The sequence below is a fragment of the Nanorana parkeri genome, unplaced genomic scaffold (genome assembly GCF_000935625.1).
Source record: "Nanorana parkeri isolate BGI_ZX_2015 unplaced genomic scaffold, ASM93562v1 scaffold626, whole genome shotgun sequence".
NCBI classification, from domain to species: domain Eukaryota; kingdom Metazoa; phylum Chordata; class Amphibia; order Anura; family Dicroglossidae; genus Nanorana; species Nanorana parkeri.
The window spans coordinates 642344-657858 of NW_017306894.1; the positions used below are offsets into that span (position 1 = coordinate 642344).

General features: G+C 44.2%; 1 protein-coding gene across 1 annotated transcript in view; it reads right to left on the bottom strand.

Annotated features, from left to right (window-relative positions):
• Positions 1-15515, bottom strand: part of OBSL1 (obscurin like 1) — a 79733-nt gene that overhangs the window by 59597 nt on the left and 4621 nt on the right. The window contains exons 3-4 of the mRNA XM_018563033.1: positions 10114-10374; positions 2140-2415 (exon numbers count right to left, since the gene is read on the bottom strand). Of these exons, the coding sequence (XP_018418535.1) occupies positions 2140-2415; positions 10114-10374 (537 nt within the window). The remainder of the gene's footprint in view (positions 1-2139; positions 2416-10113; positions 10375-15515) is intronic.

The window sequence follows — 15515 nt, forward strand, 5'->3', positions numbered from 1 at the left end:
CCTTTTTTTTTTATTACATTTTTATTTACTTCCATTTTCAATTGTTGTTTATTTTATTATTTTTTACTATTTTTTTTCACTTGAATTTATTGCTAACAAGCCCCTGCGTGATGGCTTTTGGAGGTGACAGGTTCTCTCCATTGAACCTGTCACCTCCAATATAGACGTTTGAGCACAGTACTGTGCTGGAAGTCCTGTGAAAGCTGAGACGGAAAGGCTGCGAGTGCAGCTCTCCCCCTCTAACTGTTTACACGAAGCAGAGCGGAGAACGGACGCGCTCTCCATCCTGAACTACCTTGTCGTGGTAGCGGGTCCCCCAGCAAAGTGGGGGACCCCGAAAACGGGGGCGGGGGAAGGAGGGGGGGGGGGGGATGGACCTGCAGTCTTATTACAAGTGATCTCGGTGGCATTGCAGAGATCACTTGTACAAACCGAGTGGTGGCCTCCCTGCTCTACATTTAGCCTTGCTTGCCCGAAGCAGGGCTAAATGTAGAAAAAAACTACCCACCTGGCGGCTGTGCTGTCCCTCTACCCCCTGCTGCCCCGAGGCCAGGCCTCGGTGGCCTTGTGGGAAATCCGACCCTGAGTATGGGGGTGGCTGACAGAGGCAACGACCAACAGTTTCATTAGACATCTTGAATGGAGGAAAAGACAACTCAAGTGCTACAAGAAAAATCCTTTGACCCCCAAGACTTGTTATCAAGTATAATGGACACAGAATAATTTCATTTTACGTTTAGGACATCTTCAATCATCTCTGTGACCGGGGCCCATTTACATTTTCGTGGTGCAATCAGGACCGAATTTCCCACAAGCCCCCCGAAGCCTGGCCCTTGGGGGTGGTAAGGAGAAGAGGGGCAGCACAGCCGCCGGATGGGTCGTTTTTTTCTACATTTAGCCCTGCTTCGGACAAGCTAAATGTACAGCTGCTACGATGTCACCGAGATCACTTTTATGCAGCCTGCAGGTCGGCACCCCCCTGCCGCCCCCCCTCCATGGTCCGCCCCCACCTGGCTGCCTCTGTCCGTGGTTTTCGCTGTTGTGGGGGACCCGGGACCACGGCAATCACTTCAGAATGGAGAGCGCGGAGCAGAGCGGAGAAGGTCCATTCTCCGATCTGCTCCATGTAAACAGTGAGAGGGGGAGAGCTGCACTCGTAGTCTTCCCTTCTCAGCTGCCACAGTGGTGTGCTAGAACTCAGTATTCGAGGTGTCAGGTTCAATAAAGAGAAACCGTCACCTCCAAATGCTATCACACAGGGGCTTGTTAGCTCCTGTGTGATAGCAATAAAGTTAAGTGGGGAAAAAAATAATAATACAAATTAAAAAAAATAATAAAAAGTAAAAAATTATTAAACAAATAAATACTTAAAAAAAATACGTAAAAAGGAATCGTAATTAAAATACAAATTTTAAAAAGTGCTAAAAAATTTAAAAAAATAATAACAAAAAATGATAAAAAATGAAAAAGTAAAAGATAATAAGATAAATACAAATAAAAAAATAATAAAGAATTAAAACAATAATAAAGACATTTTTTTTTTAAAAACCCCACCATCTGGTTGTCATTCTCCATGGGAGAGGGGGGCGCATTGAGGAACACGGCCTTGGGGCACCAGAGAGAGTAAATCCGCCCCTGGGTGCAATACCGCTCATGCATTAATGTGCGTTCTTTCATACGATAAGCTGCCTTGTGTTAGGGCGGCCCGCTGAGAATTGTAACATTAAAGGATGAGAGGCACTGGGATCTTTTATTGTAGGAGTCCAACAATTCTAATAGATGTTGCTGCCATGGGGTTTAATGGCTTGGGAGTGGGCTGCTCTCCCACCAAAAAGAACCCCAGACTGACCGAGGAGCCTTAAAGAAGCAGAGTGAAGTATAAACAGGGGCGACACCAGACGTAGAAGAGTCCAAAGTGGTTTTATTGATAGAAAAACAACAGTATCAAAAAAGCCAACACGCTTCTGGGGTTTACACCTTGCCTCTTCATCAGGGGCTGAAACGCGTTGGGTCTTTAATGCTTTTTTTTCTATAAACAAAACATCTTTGGACTCTTCTATATCTGGTGGCACACCTGTTTTTTCTTCATTGGAAAGAATGGGCTGCCAAAGCAATGGACCTTCATGCACATTTTCTTACCTGTCACTGTGACAGAGAAGCTGATGTTGTCGTCGGCGGAGTGGCAGGTGTAGGTCCCAGAGTCCAGCAGTTCTAAAGACGAGATGAGAATCCGCCTCATTCTGCCATCCGATTGGAGGGAGAAGCGTCCGCCCACCTCCACCTCCTTACCATCCTTCATCCAGCGCACTTTAGCCCCCGAGCTGGGCACCTGGCAGCTAAGACAGATGGGCTGCCCGGCCTCCATCGTCCGACTGGCCGGCTCACCGGAGGCCGGGGCGATGCTGGAACCACGAGCTGCATCAGATAAAGGACAGGTGAATACGGGCGCTCTGTGCAGGTGGAATGTAATTTATAGTCACACACATATACTTATTATTTATCACCTTTCACTGAGCTCACAGGACTCCCCCTGACAATCATCTGCTTTTGTCTATAGAAGCACGGCACCATCTTTGTTCAGGCATCATCCAGGGTCACCATCTACTTCCTGGTCTGAGATGCCGCTTCAGAGATGATACAGTCATGTAAATCCTGGCGCTTGTGCAGTTCTTGGTTGTATTCACAAATGCCTGGCACTGATCAGCCCCTGCTGCCCCCTTTTACCTTGTTTTTTTCTACAAAGTTACAATGTTGCAGTCTGATCACTGGGGGAGGGGAGACTGAGGAAATGCTTTCTCCTGTCTGCAGCAGAATGATCACTGGGGGAGGGGAGACTGAGGAAATGCTTTCTCCTGTCTGCAGCAGAATGATCATTGGGGGAGGGGAGACTGAGGAAATGCTTTCTCCTGTCTGCAGCAGAATGATCACTGGGGAAGTGGAGACTGCAGAAATGCTTCCTCCTGCTTGCAGCAGAATGATCACTGGGGGAGGGGAGACTGAGGAAATGCTTTCTCCTGTCTGCAGCAGAATGATCACTGGGGGAGGGGAGACTAAGGAAATGCTTTCTCCTGTCTGCAGCAGAATGATCATTGGGGGAGGGGAGACTGAGGAAATGCTTTCTCCTGTCTGCAGCAGAATGATCACTGGGGAAGTGGAGACTGCAGAAATGCTTCCTCCTGCTTGCAGCAGACTGATCACTGGGGGAGGGGAGACTAAAGAAATGCTTCCTCCTGCCTGCAGCAGATTGATGACATCATCTTAGCCTGGGCAAAACTACTGGACTGGAACTCAATGAGTGTGTTATATCCGAAGGATTCAATACTCTTTGTAACTAACCCAGGAAAAGAATGAACATGAAGGACTTGTGACTGTTATCTGATATTCTTCTTCTTCTGATCTTCATACCTGACAGATGCTCAGGCAGCGTGGATGGTACCGGCCCTTTAACAGCGATATTTACAGAATACATAAATATACAAACTATTTCCCGGCCTATATATAAATGACAAGGACTGCGGGGGTGGGGCGCATATCTGAAAATAGACCGCCATTGCCGGCTAATATGACCGCTCTCCTAGCACCGAACATTAACCCTTCATTGTCTTGTGTCCGTCACAAATTTTCGGGCCCCCAAATTCAGTCCATACACATATTCCCTCTGTATAGATGGATACAGATCAAGAGGAGCCTCAAGATCCACAGAACTCTCATGGAGCCGGGGTCAGACAGCGAACATAACCCAGATCCCAGCACTCATCTGACCCACATGTGTCATATACGGGCCCCTGACAAGTGGAAGAAGGTTCCGGCACTCATCTGATCCACATGTATCATACACAGGCCCCGGACAAGTGGAAGAAGGTCCCGGCACTTATCTGACACACATGTATCATACACGGGCCCCTGACAAGTGGAAGGAGGTCCTAGCACTCATCTGACCCACATGTATCATACACGGGCCCCTGACAAGTGGAAGGAGGTCCTAGCACTCATCTGACCCACATGTATCATACACGGGCCCCTGACAAGTGGAAGGAGGTCCTAGCACTCATCTGACCCACATGTATCATACACGGGCCCCTGACAAGTGGAAGGAGGTCCTAGCACTCATCTGACCCACATGTATCATACACGGGCCCCTGACAAGTGGAAGGAGGTCCTAGCACTCATCTGACCCACATGTATCATACACGGGCCCCTGACAAGTGGAAGGAGGTCCTAGCACTCATCTGACCCACATGTATCATACACGGGCCCCTGACAAGTGGAAGGAGGTCCTAGCACTCATCTGACCCACATGTATCATACACGGGCCCCTGACAAGTGGAAGGAGGTCCTAGCACTCATCTGACCCACATGTATCATACACGGGCCCCTGACAAGTGGAAGGAGGTCCTAGCACTCATCTGACCCACATGTATCATACACGGGCCCCTGACAAGTGGAAGGAGGTCCTAGCACTCATCTGACCCACATGTATCATACACGGGCCCCTGACAAGTGGAAGGAGGTCCTAGCACTCATCTGACCCACATGTATCATACACGGGCCCCTGACAAGTGGAAGGAGGTCCTAGCACTCATCTGACCCACATGTATCATACACGGGCCCCTGACAAGTGGAAGGAGGTCCTAGCACTCATCTGACCCACATGTATCATACACGGGCCCCTGACAAGTGGAAGAAGGTCCCAGCACTCATCTGACCGACATCTTGTACAAATGGGCCCCTAGCTCCCAATGGGCCCTTAAACAGCTGAACAGTCTGCACAAATAGTATGTCCGCCCCTCTGTCTAGTAAATGTACCCGCTGGCGTTGGTTCCGCCGTGAGGCTTATTTATAGCTACCAAAGGACAGGGAAAGTTTCCACGTTGTCCAAACAATTCCGTGTCAGCTTTCATCTTCTAAGCAGCTGGAGGCTTCGTGAACGTTTAGATCTGAGTGACTTTGATGTGAAAAAACATAGAAACTTACATTTACAACCTTCAAAAAATGGGGCACAACAATCATAAATAGCTTTACATGCAACACATCCATCCATACCATCACCATGCCTGGGAGACTGGATGGCCATACATTGGGTGCTGGAGCTTAAAGGGCCATGCCACCTTGTCATTTAAATAGTACCATGTTGCTTACAACTTACACAGATGCCAAAAGTACCAGATTGTAATATGTATCTTCTAAATCAAGCTGCATGGACCTATACCCAGGGTATCCAAACTTCAGCCCTCCAGCTGCTGTGGTGCTACAAGTTCCATAAGGCTCTGACTGCCACAAGTATGACTCCTAGAAGGAATGGCATGATGGGTTTTGTAGTTTCATCACAGATGGAAGTCGGTTTGGCTCCTCCTGACCTATACAATGCTTGCTAGAAGATGCTCTGGATGCAGGAGACAAGAACTCTCTGAATGTACATAATTTAGTCATATTGTGTTTAGGTTGGCTGCCCAGCAATGGCACACATACAAAAGGAAGGTGATAAGTCAGGATGAGAATGGCATACTCTGGGGTGTACTTATAAAAGCTCTGCAAATATCTTCATTTTAGATTTGCAGCACAATATGACCACTAGATGGAGCCGGGAAGCATAGGAATTCTATGCTCCATCTAGTGCCCATGATTTGCTCCTCAGCTCCATCTAGTGCCCATAATTTTCTGCTCAGCTCCATCTAGTGCCCATTATTTGCTTCTCAGCTCCATCTAGTGCCCATAATTTTCTCCTCAGCTCCATCTAGTGCCCATAATTTGCTCCTCAGCTCCATCTAGTGCCCATAATTTGCTCCTCAGCTCCATCTAGTGCCCATCATTTTCCCCTCAGGCCCATCTAGTGCCCATATTTTCTCCTCAGCTCCATCTAGTGCCCATCATTTTCTCCTCAGCTCCATCTAGTGCCCATATTTTCTCCTCAGCTCCATCTAGTGCCCATAATTTTCCCCTCAGCTCCATCTAGTGCCCATATTTTCTCCTCAGCTCCATCTAGTGCCCATAATTTGCTCCTCAGCTCCATCTAGTGCCCACAATTTGTTCCTCAGCTCCATCTAGTGCCCATAATTTGCTCATCTACTCCATCTAGTGCCCATAATTTCCCCCACAGCTCCATCTAGTGCCCATAATTTTCTCCTCAGCTCCATCTAGTGCACATAATTTTCTCCTCAGCTCCATCTAGTGCCCATCATTTTCTTCTCAGCTCCATCTAGTGCCCATCATTTTCTCCTCAGCTCCATCTAGTGCCCATAATTTGCTCATCTACTCCATCTAGTGCCCATAATTTTCCCCTCAGCTCCATCTAGTGCCCATTATTTTCTCCTCAGCTCCATCTAGTGCCCATCATTTTCTCCTCAGCTCGATCTAGTGCCCATCATTTTCTTCTCAGCTCCTTCTAGTGCCCATAATTTTCTCCTATGCTCCATCTGGTGCCCATAATCTTCTGCTCAGCTCCATCTGGTGCCCATAATTTGCTCCTATGCTCCTTAGCTCTATCTAGTGCCCATAATTTGCTCCTTAGCTCTATCTAGTGCCCATAATTTGCTCCTTAGCTCTATCTAGTGTCCATAATTTGCTTCTTAGCTCCATCTAGTGCCCATAATTTGCTCCTTAGCTCTATCTAGTGCTCATAATTTTTTCCTCAGCTCCATCTAGTGCCCATAATTTTCTCCTCAGCTCCATCTGGTGCCCATAATTTTCTGCTCAGCTCCATCTAGTGCCCATAATTTGCTCCTATACCCCTCAGCTCTATCTACTGCCAATAATTTGCTCCTATGCTCCTCGGCTCCATCTAGTGCCCATAATTTGCTCCTATACTTCTCAGCTCCATCGAGCGCCCATAATGTGCTCCTATGCATCTCGGCTCCATCTGGTGCCAATAATTTGCTCTTTGAGCATTTTATAAATACACCCCTGTGCATTGATTATTCTCAAAAGCCACAGGAATGGCAAGACAGCCTGCCAATAGAATTTTCACAAGGAGGCAACCCGCAGCTTATACATAATTATCTCTGTGCAGGTTCCCAGGGCTTACGTGATTGTTTTATCTCTGAGCCGGCATCTAAGCCCAGAAAAGAAAGCTGACCCTACATTATACCTAAACCAACGTGGCTCCGTCCTTCCAGAAAGAAAAGCAGATAAAGGGGTAATGTGATCTAGTTGTCTGGAGTTGTCTAGAGTCTAGTTGTTCTGTTATATACGAGTAAAGAAGGAGAACTCAGCCTTGGCCCAAACACAGTTCAGTTATATGAAGTGACCTTTTCTAGCCCATACTCCGGCCAGGTGCCCTCACAGTAAGTAGTATAACATACAAGCCCAGCAGAGCTGTAATAAGGATCCAGCATAAGATGGTGCAGAGCTGGAGGTAAGAGGAGAGGAGACACATTTGTTTATCTCATTAGTAATTTGCTTGAGATGTTCAATGTGCCAGCTCCCTACAGAACATCCTTAATATAGCAATATACCGGGAGGACACTGAATGGAGTTCAGCAGGATAAGTAGAACTGAAGCCCAAACTTTTTTTTAGTTTAGGTTAACGAAAGGGACGGTTAATCATAACCCGTCAGCAATTTTTTTTCCCCATCTGTGTCCCATTGGTGAGATTTTCCTTCACTTCCTGTCTGATACTCACAACAGGAAGTGAGAGGAAATCCCCGGTGGTCAGCCAGGTCGCCAAAACTAGTGTTCCCATTGGAAGATTTTACATCTATTCCTGTTCTGATTTCTTTCACGTTCAGTCATAACGGTCACCATGACAAACAGAGCTGGTGAATCTCCCCAACGGGAAGACAGAAATAAAAACCTGACCGGGTTCTAAACCTTCTCCAGTGTTACAGCACCTGCGAGCAGCTCTGAGGATGCCATTAAGAGCCATCAATAGACATGTAAGCAGTGGAAAAATTTGGTTCGGATATTCCGTTATTTCGGGATTTGGGTCCGAAATTTCGATTCAGTTCGGGATTTCCGATTCGGACAAAATCTGAATTTCCGTTAGTTTCGGATGAGTTTACAAATATTCGTTGTGAATACAACAGAAAACCATATACAGATATTAATACTAAAGCTGTATCTCCCTGACCCAAATGGCATTCGGGTTCCGAATTTACATTGGGGAGCTCCTGAATGCTATTTGGGTCTGGGAGCCATTTACATATATTACTAAAGCTGAGGCTCCCAGACCCAAATGGCATTCAGGAACTCCCCAATGCAATTTGGAAATTCGGATCCCAAATGCCATTCGGGTCTGGGAGCCTCAGTTTTAGTAATATATGTATATACTGTGGAATTGTTCAAGAAACTTTTGGACGATTTCTTAAGGGACCGCAATATACAGGGGTGCGGGTACTCCTAGAATGAGATCCTAAAAGGTTGGACTTGACGGACTAATGTCTTTATTCAACCTCAAATACTATGTATATACTGTATATGGCTCCCATGTTGCCGTAACGAAAATTCGTCTTCAGACCCATTTGGATGCATTAAACCGAAACACATCTGATTGGCCAAAAAAGTCACATGCCCGATTCAGTTTAGTTTTTGAATGAAATTCGGACGGGATCCGAAATTCGGAAACGAAAATTCAGATTCGGACACATTGGGATTTGGAAATTCAAAATGTCCGAATGTCTGAATTTCTGAAAATTTGTCCGAATTTTGATTAGGAACAAAACAAATCGCACATGTCTAGCCATCAATCTTTATCATTACAGCCTTGAAATCTCTGTTTCCCAGTACGGGCTCCACCAGTATGTCTCAGGCTGCACTGCACAGCAGAAAAGTTTGAACCTCTGTCGAGTTTTTATTGCTGTTCGTGTCCCCATCTGGGAGATCTCTCCTTGTTTCCTCCTGTCCTAGTGACCATTGTCATTTTATATCCTCCACCGAAACAGGAGTAAAGAAGAAATCCCCCAGTGGGGGCACCTGTTCTGCGGAGGGTTGTCAAAGATAGGGTTCCTCTCCTGATTTCTGCACATTTTATGTCATTACAACAGGAAATGAAGAACATTCACCCATATGGGGACAGCAACAAAATGTGAGGTTCAAACCCTTCAGCAGTGTGTTGGATGGAGATCCACTTGAAAAAGGACCCAGAATTAAAATAAAAAAAACAATTCCCATTCCAAAATATATTGGATCCTCCCACTGTAATAAAAAAAGTAAATCAATCCTCATTGTTAAAGAAACAGACAATTCAGGGATTGGGCTGCTGTCAGGTCATGTGACCTATGTCAAGGCACTGGCCAGGTTGCTCTACCAAACAGTGGATCACAGTGACCAAAAGCCAGCGTCACACAATCCTTTGTAGGACAGTAGAAGAGTGAGGGCGCTGAAAGGTTTTGAACAAGTCCCATAAGAATTGTATTCATATAAGGCACAAAAAAAGAAAGCCAACATGTTTCAGGGGCTCAAAACGTCCACTTCATCAGGGCTCAAAATTAAGACGACATAAAATGATATCAGCTGAATATATAAGACTGTAAACAATGGTCTCTATCAGGGGTAGCTAAACTTTGGCCCACCAGCTGCGCAGAAACTACAAATCCAGTCATGCCTCTGCCTCTGGAAATCATGGCTGTAGCTGTCAGAGTCTTGTAGTGCTTGTAATGCTTAATGGGATTTGTAGTGTCACCAAAGCTGGGGGGACGAAGTTTGGCTACCCCCAGTCTATAGCGTAACAACAACGGTGTGTATTCCAAATGCTATACAATGATCATGTGCAATTTCGAATGGTAATACTTAGCTCTTATCATTTTCAGCCCTGATGAAGGGAGAGTTTAGGGCCCCCGGAACGCATTGGATTTCTGTTTGGACAAAGTTCAAACTTTGGGGCCCAGCGCTCCATCAACATATACCTACTTACAAGATCCTCCGAACTAGGCTACATGACTAATGCAGCCTTATTAGTAATAATTATTATTACTTACTTCATTATTTATTTATTTATTACTTAATTATTACTATTATTAATTACTTATTAGTAATAATAATATTGTCCATGACCCAAAGCCAGCTTAGACGTTCGACTCAGCTTTGTCTTATATAGGATTTCAACTGTTACTCTTATTTTATTAAAGCTTGGGGGTTAAATATTTATGACAGTTGTTTTTAGTCACCCGCCTTTCTTACCTTTAACTCGGAGCTGGCACGTGGACTCGGAAAGCCCAGCGTGGAACTGGATGATACCGCAATCCTTCTGTGTCACCCCCACCAGAACCAAGACGTGGGTCCTTCCAAAACTCTGCACCACGGTCCTGTGATCCTCAAACAGGATGTGGCCATTGTGGGTCCAACCGACTTGCTCCACTTCACTCTCCGTCTCTGCGCAAAACGCTGCGTTTCCACCCTCCGTCACCTCCAAGCGACGGGGCAGCCTTTTCACTATTGGTCCTGAGAGATGGAGACAAGATGGAGGTTACAAGCAACATCACAGATTTACTCCCTCTGCTGCCCCAAGGCAAGATTTCTCAATGCGCCCCCCCCCCCCCATAGAGAATGGCAGACCTGCAGGCTGCATACAAGTGATCTCGGCGATCTATATTATTTAGTTTATTACTTTGGTTATTGTTAAAGTTGGTTTGTTTAATAAAAGGGCTGATGTGGCCAATAAAATCCATGTCGCGCAGTCTGTGTGTTTATTGGGGTTTTTAACAGAGGGACGTAAATCGACGAATCCATCAGTCATGATCCTTATCCTTGTGTTAACGTTTTGAGAATTGAAGCTACCGGTGGTGCATTCACATCTTTGCGTCTTTCATTTGCCGTGATTGCAGTGCTGTGAATCTTAGATGCGTTTTAAATGTATTACTATTCATCACTATAAAAACTTTGCTTTTAATGAATGTCACAATAGCAATTCTGCCCCTGGTGACAACTCACCAGGGACAGAATCATTGAGTCCACTTTATGTCTCCTGTGGCTATAAATACGCCCCTGTCCCTAGCTGGTTGAACCAATAAGATGTCCTTCCATCAGTAGTAACTGCGATTCTGCAGGGTACATCCATTGAGAGTGTGACTTCCACTGGGCAAAGTGGGAGAATCACCATGACCCCATACACAAATTTATGAACATTGTCTATGAACATTGTCTTACCAATAATAGTTTAACAAAGCACAATTAGACATCTTGGGATTATCCTCTCTGTAATTGGGTAAGCGTTTCTTTTTTTATTCCTTTGGCAATATACACACTGCCTGTCCAAAAAGAAAAAAGTCACACGCTCCAATATTTTATTGGACCTCCTTTAGCTTTGATTATGTTACACATTCTCCATGGCATCCTTTTTATAAGCTTTGCAATGTGACAACATTTATTTCCATCCAGAGTTGCATTCATTTTTCACCAAGATCTGGTAGTGATGATGGAAGCGTGGGAACACTGTGTAAAGTCTTCTCCAGCACATCCCAATGGAGTTAAGGTCTGGACTCTGGTGGCCAATCCATGTGTGAAAATGATGTCTCATGCTCCCTGAACCACTCTTTCACAATCTGAGCCCGATAAATCCTGGCATTGTCATCTAGGAATATGCCCAATGTGCCATCAGGGAAGAAAGAATCGATTGATGGGACAATTTGGACCAGCAGTATATTCAGGTGGGCAGCTGACCTCATTTATTGGGCACATAATGGTGCTGAACCCAGACCTACTATCCAATGGAAGGCTCTGACCTATTTGCTTCTCTAAATCCAGGTGGTGTCTTTTTTTGGCCAGGCAGTGTATATAATTATGACATACTACAGCTAATATATAGTGATCAAATTGCAAAATTCACAATCTCCAATATCTGTACTTAAAAAGCTTACAGGGGTATATTTACCCCTGTAAGGGGTTACGCCGCTGGCTTGGGCAATGCTGTTTTTGTACACTCTTGTAGCTTTACAGATAGTCTTCAATGTCTCCAGTCAGAAACAGTGATTTTTTTTCTATATTGTGCAGGTCTTTTTGTGGAGATTTCCATCTACTTCCTGTCCTGGAGATACAACAGGAAGTGAAAGGAAAAGATGGGAAATGCCCTTTTTGAGAATTGTCACCGGAGCCAGCATCCCTATTGGCAGTTTGTCCCTCTATTCATGGGAAAAATTTTTAGTTTTTCATTACTGTCTGGCCCAGTGACAATGGTCACCAGGACAAAAAGAGAAGGTGAACTATTCACATTCATCTGCAGTGGTTCCCTCACTGTCTGAATCAGTCCTATGTCTCGCCATTGCCAGTGCTGCTTCCCCTAGTGATAACGGGAGTTGGATTCCAGAGATTCTGCGGCTGGTGGAGTGTTGCCAATTACAGAATTGGCCACCTAACAAATCCCTTATGCAGGCATGCCAATCTCTCTTACCCATAGCATACCAAGGAAGGAATTATCATGGGGCCTACTTAGTCTGCAGATAGGTTACTTCTAGCCGGTTGTTATAGTCAGCGTGTTTATAATAGTTATTAGTAAAAGCTTCTCTAGGAAATAATTCAAGTGGAACTCCAGCCAAAGCATGATTTCTGTACAGAGTGAGGAAAGGTTAGAATCTCTGCCAAGATTTAATTGCTGTCTGTATCACTGCTAGTAAGATTTCCCACACTTCCTGTCATATTATCAGGAAAGATTGAAACACCCCAACCACTCCATCCAAACAATTTGGCTTGAATTCCACTTTAACCACTTCAGCTCTCGTACATGTGTACCCCTTAGGGAGCAGAGCAATTTTTACATTCCCTCCATGGCTTGCTTATTTTGCCATAACAAAGTACTTTATAGATTTTTTTTTTCAGGACAAACAAGACTCTTTTGGCAATATTGTCTTGCAAAAATTCTTTTTTTCTATGTAATATATAGATGTAAATGTATATTTTAATTGAAAATATATTACTTTAATTAATTACTGTAAATAAAAAGTATAAATTTTATTGTACAATTTCTCCAGTTTAAAATGGCACTAAAATTATGTTTTTGGTGCAAAGTATGTGCAAAGTTATATGAAAATTAAAAAAACTAATTTTTTTAGATTTTGCACATTTTATTTTTTGCATGAAAAAATAAAAAACAATATTAATTTAATCGAAAAATGATGTCACACCATATGAATGAATAGTTAATACTACATTGCTACTCTTTGAGTAATACAGAGTAGCAATGTAGTGTTATACTACACTACATTGCTACCCTGTATTACTCAAAGACACTTGCAGACTATCTGCAAGTGTCATTTTGCACTGGATCAATTTGGCAGCCTTTAATTGTGGGTAATGGTAACATCTTCTTCCTTCAGACTGGTCCACCTGCAGCTCCAGCTCTGGGTGTATCCACTTCATAGGGCCGTCCCTACAGCCTCTGTCCACCATTACCAGGGGTGTTTGGACAAAAGAAGCAAGGGAGGCCACACTCGTCATCTCAGGCTCTCACCAGGTATGTGACAACCAGAGTCAACTTTTATTTTTTAACTTTGTATAGAGTGGCGAGGGGTTCAAAGCTCTATCTTAAAATTCATGTTGAGTTTGGATAGAGTAGGTTAGGTTTATACTGTAAATCCTGTTAGTTTTTTAATTCCTGTCTGTGTCACCAATATGGAAATTCAACCTTTCTACTATCACAAGGACTAAAGTGAAGGAAAATGCAACATTATGAGGTCCCACCGGAACAGTAGGCAGGCACTCTAGGCACAAAGAGTATGAAGCATTCCCAGAAATAATGATGAGGACATGTCCTCGGGCACCTTGTCCAAAGAAGTTGATCTGAGCCCCTTGCTAAAAGTGAAGGCATGACTAATACAGCTCAGTGTCCAGCCCCTTTTTCAGGTGGGTCCGCTCTGTCCCAATACACCTCTTTTCTCTTGGCTTGGCTTCACATGGACTCTGGGGGAAGTGGCCGGGCAGCGGATATAGTGACAGTTTGGTTGTTTCCATCTACTTTTCACATATTTCAAGCACTTAGCATTAACATTAAGCTGTTGGATACTCAATAAAAAAGCCAGCTGACAACATGTCTAAAAATAGGCTTGTTTTCAGCCATTTTATAGACTAGAAGAAGCCGTAATGACAGCTGTGTGTGTAAAGCACAAAGAGCAAAGGCTCGTACCAATTAAGTTGCTGGTTGATTGCTGACAATGTATTAATTTAGAACATTAACAACTCAACTGTTTAAGATTTAACTTTAGCCAAATAGCTGAATACACATCTGGAATACATGCAAACTTGTAGGTGAGGTCCTTTCTGTGCTTAGCTTCCCTTATGCAAGCCCACCTAAGCACCTCCCCTTCCAGCCCCCAGTGGCTGAAACATTTTAGGATAACAGCAATGTAAAATGCAGGATTGTTTGACTGTGCTCACAGTGCTGATACTTCTACTGTCTGTCTATGGAAAATCTCCACTCTATTCTTGTTCTGGTGACAACTCAAAATAGTGTTTTATATTTGCCCTGGGTGCTACTAATAAATGGGTCTGTTGTAGTCAGAGCAAAATAGTGGGAACATTGTCGGCTGTGGACTCTAGATCTTAGAGAATTAGATCATTGGAACTTTTGGATTATTGGAACTGTGGACTCCAGATCTTAGAGGGTTGGATCATTAGAACTGTTGGATTATTAGAACTGTGGACTCCAGATTTGAGAGGGTTGGATGATTGAAACTGTTGGATTATTGTAGCTGTGGAGTCGAGGGTTGGATGATTGGAACTGTTGGATTATTGGAACTGTGGACTCCAGATCTTAGAGGGTTGGATCATTGGAACTGTTGGATTATTGGAGCTGTGGACTCCAGATTTGAGAGGGTTGGATGATTGCTGGAACTGTTGTATTATTGGAACTGTGGACTCCAGATCTTAGAGGGTTGGATCATTAGAACTGTTGGATTATTGGAGCTGTGGACTCTAGATCTTAGAGGGTTGGATCATTGGAACTGTGGACTCCAGATTTGAGAGGGTTGGATGATTGGAACTGTTGGATTATTGGAGCTGTGGAGTCTAGATCTTAGAGGGTTGGATCATTGGAACTGTGCACTCCATATCTTAGAGGGTTGGATCATTACAACTGTTGGATTATTGGAGCTGTGGAGTCTAGATCTTAGAGGGTTGGATTATTGGAACTGTGCACTCCATATCTTAGAGGGTTGGATCATTACAACTGTTGGATTATTGGAACTGTGGACTCCAGATCTTAGAGGGTTGGATCATTAGAACTGTTGGATTATTGGAGCTGTGGACTCTAGATTTTAGAGGGTTGGATCATTGGAACTGTTGGATTATTGGAACTGTGGACTCCAGATCTTAGGGGGTTGGATCATTGGAATTGTTGAATTATTGGAATTGTGGACTCCAGATCTTAAAGGGTTGTCAGGTCTTTAATTTTGAGTTATTATTATTATTATACAGGATTTATACAGTATAGCTTAAATTTTGGCATTAAATGGTTTGCTGGTATTGTGCCATATGGGCAAAATCATAACTCTTCTAGGTAAATTCTGTGCCAGTTATGACCACTATATGGCAACACAGAACCAGCATGAGATGTATCGTCATGCTAGTGTGCTATGTAACCCCGTCACCCCCCA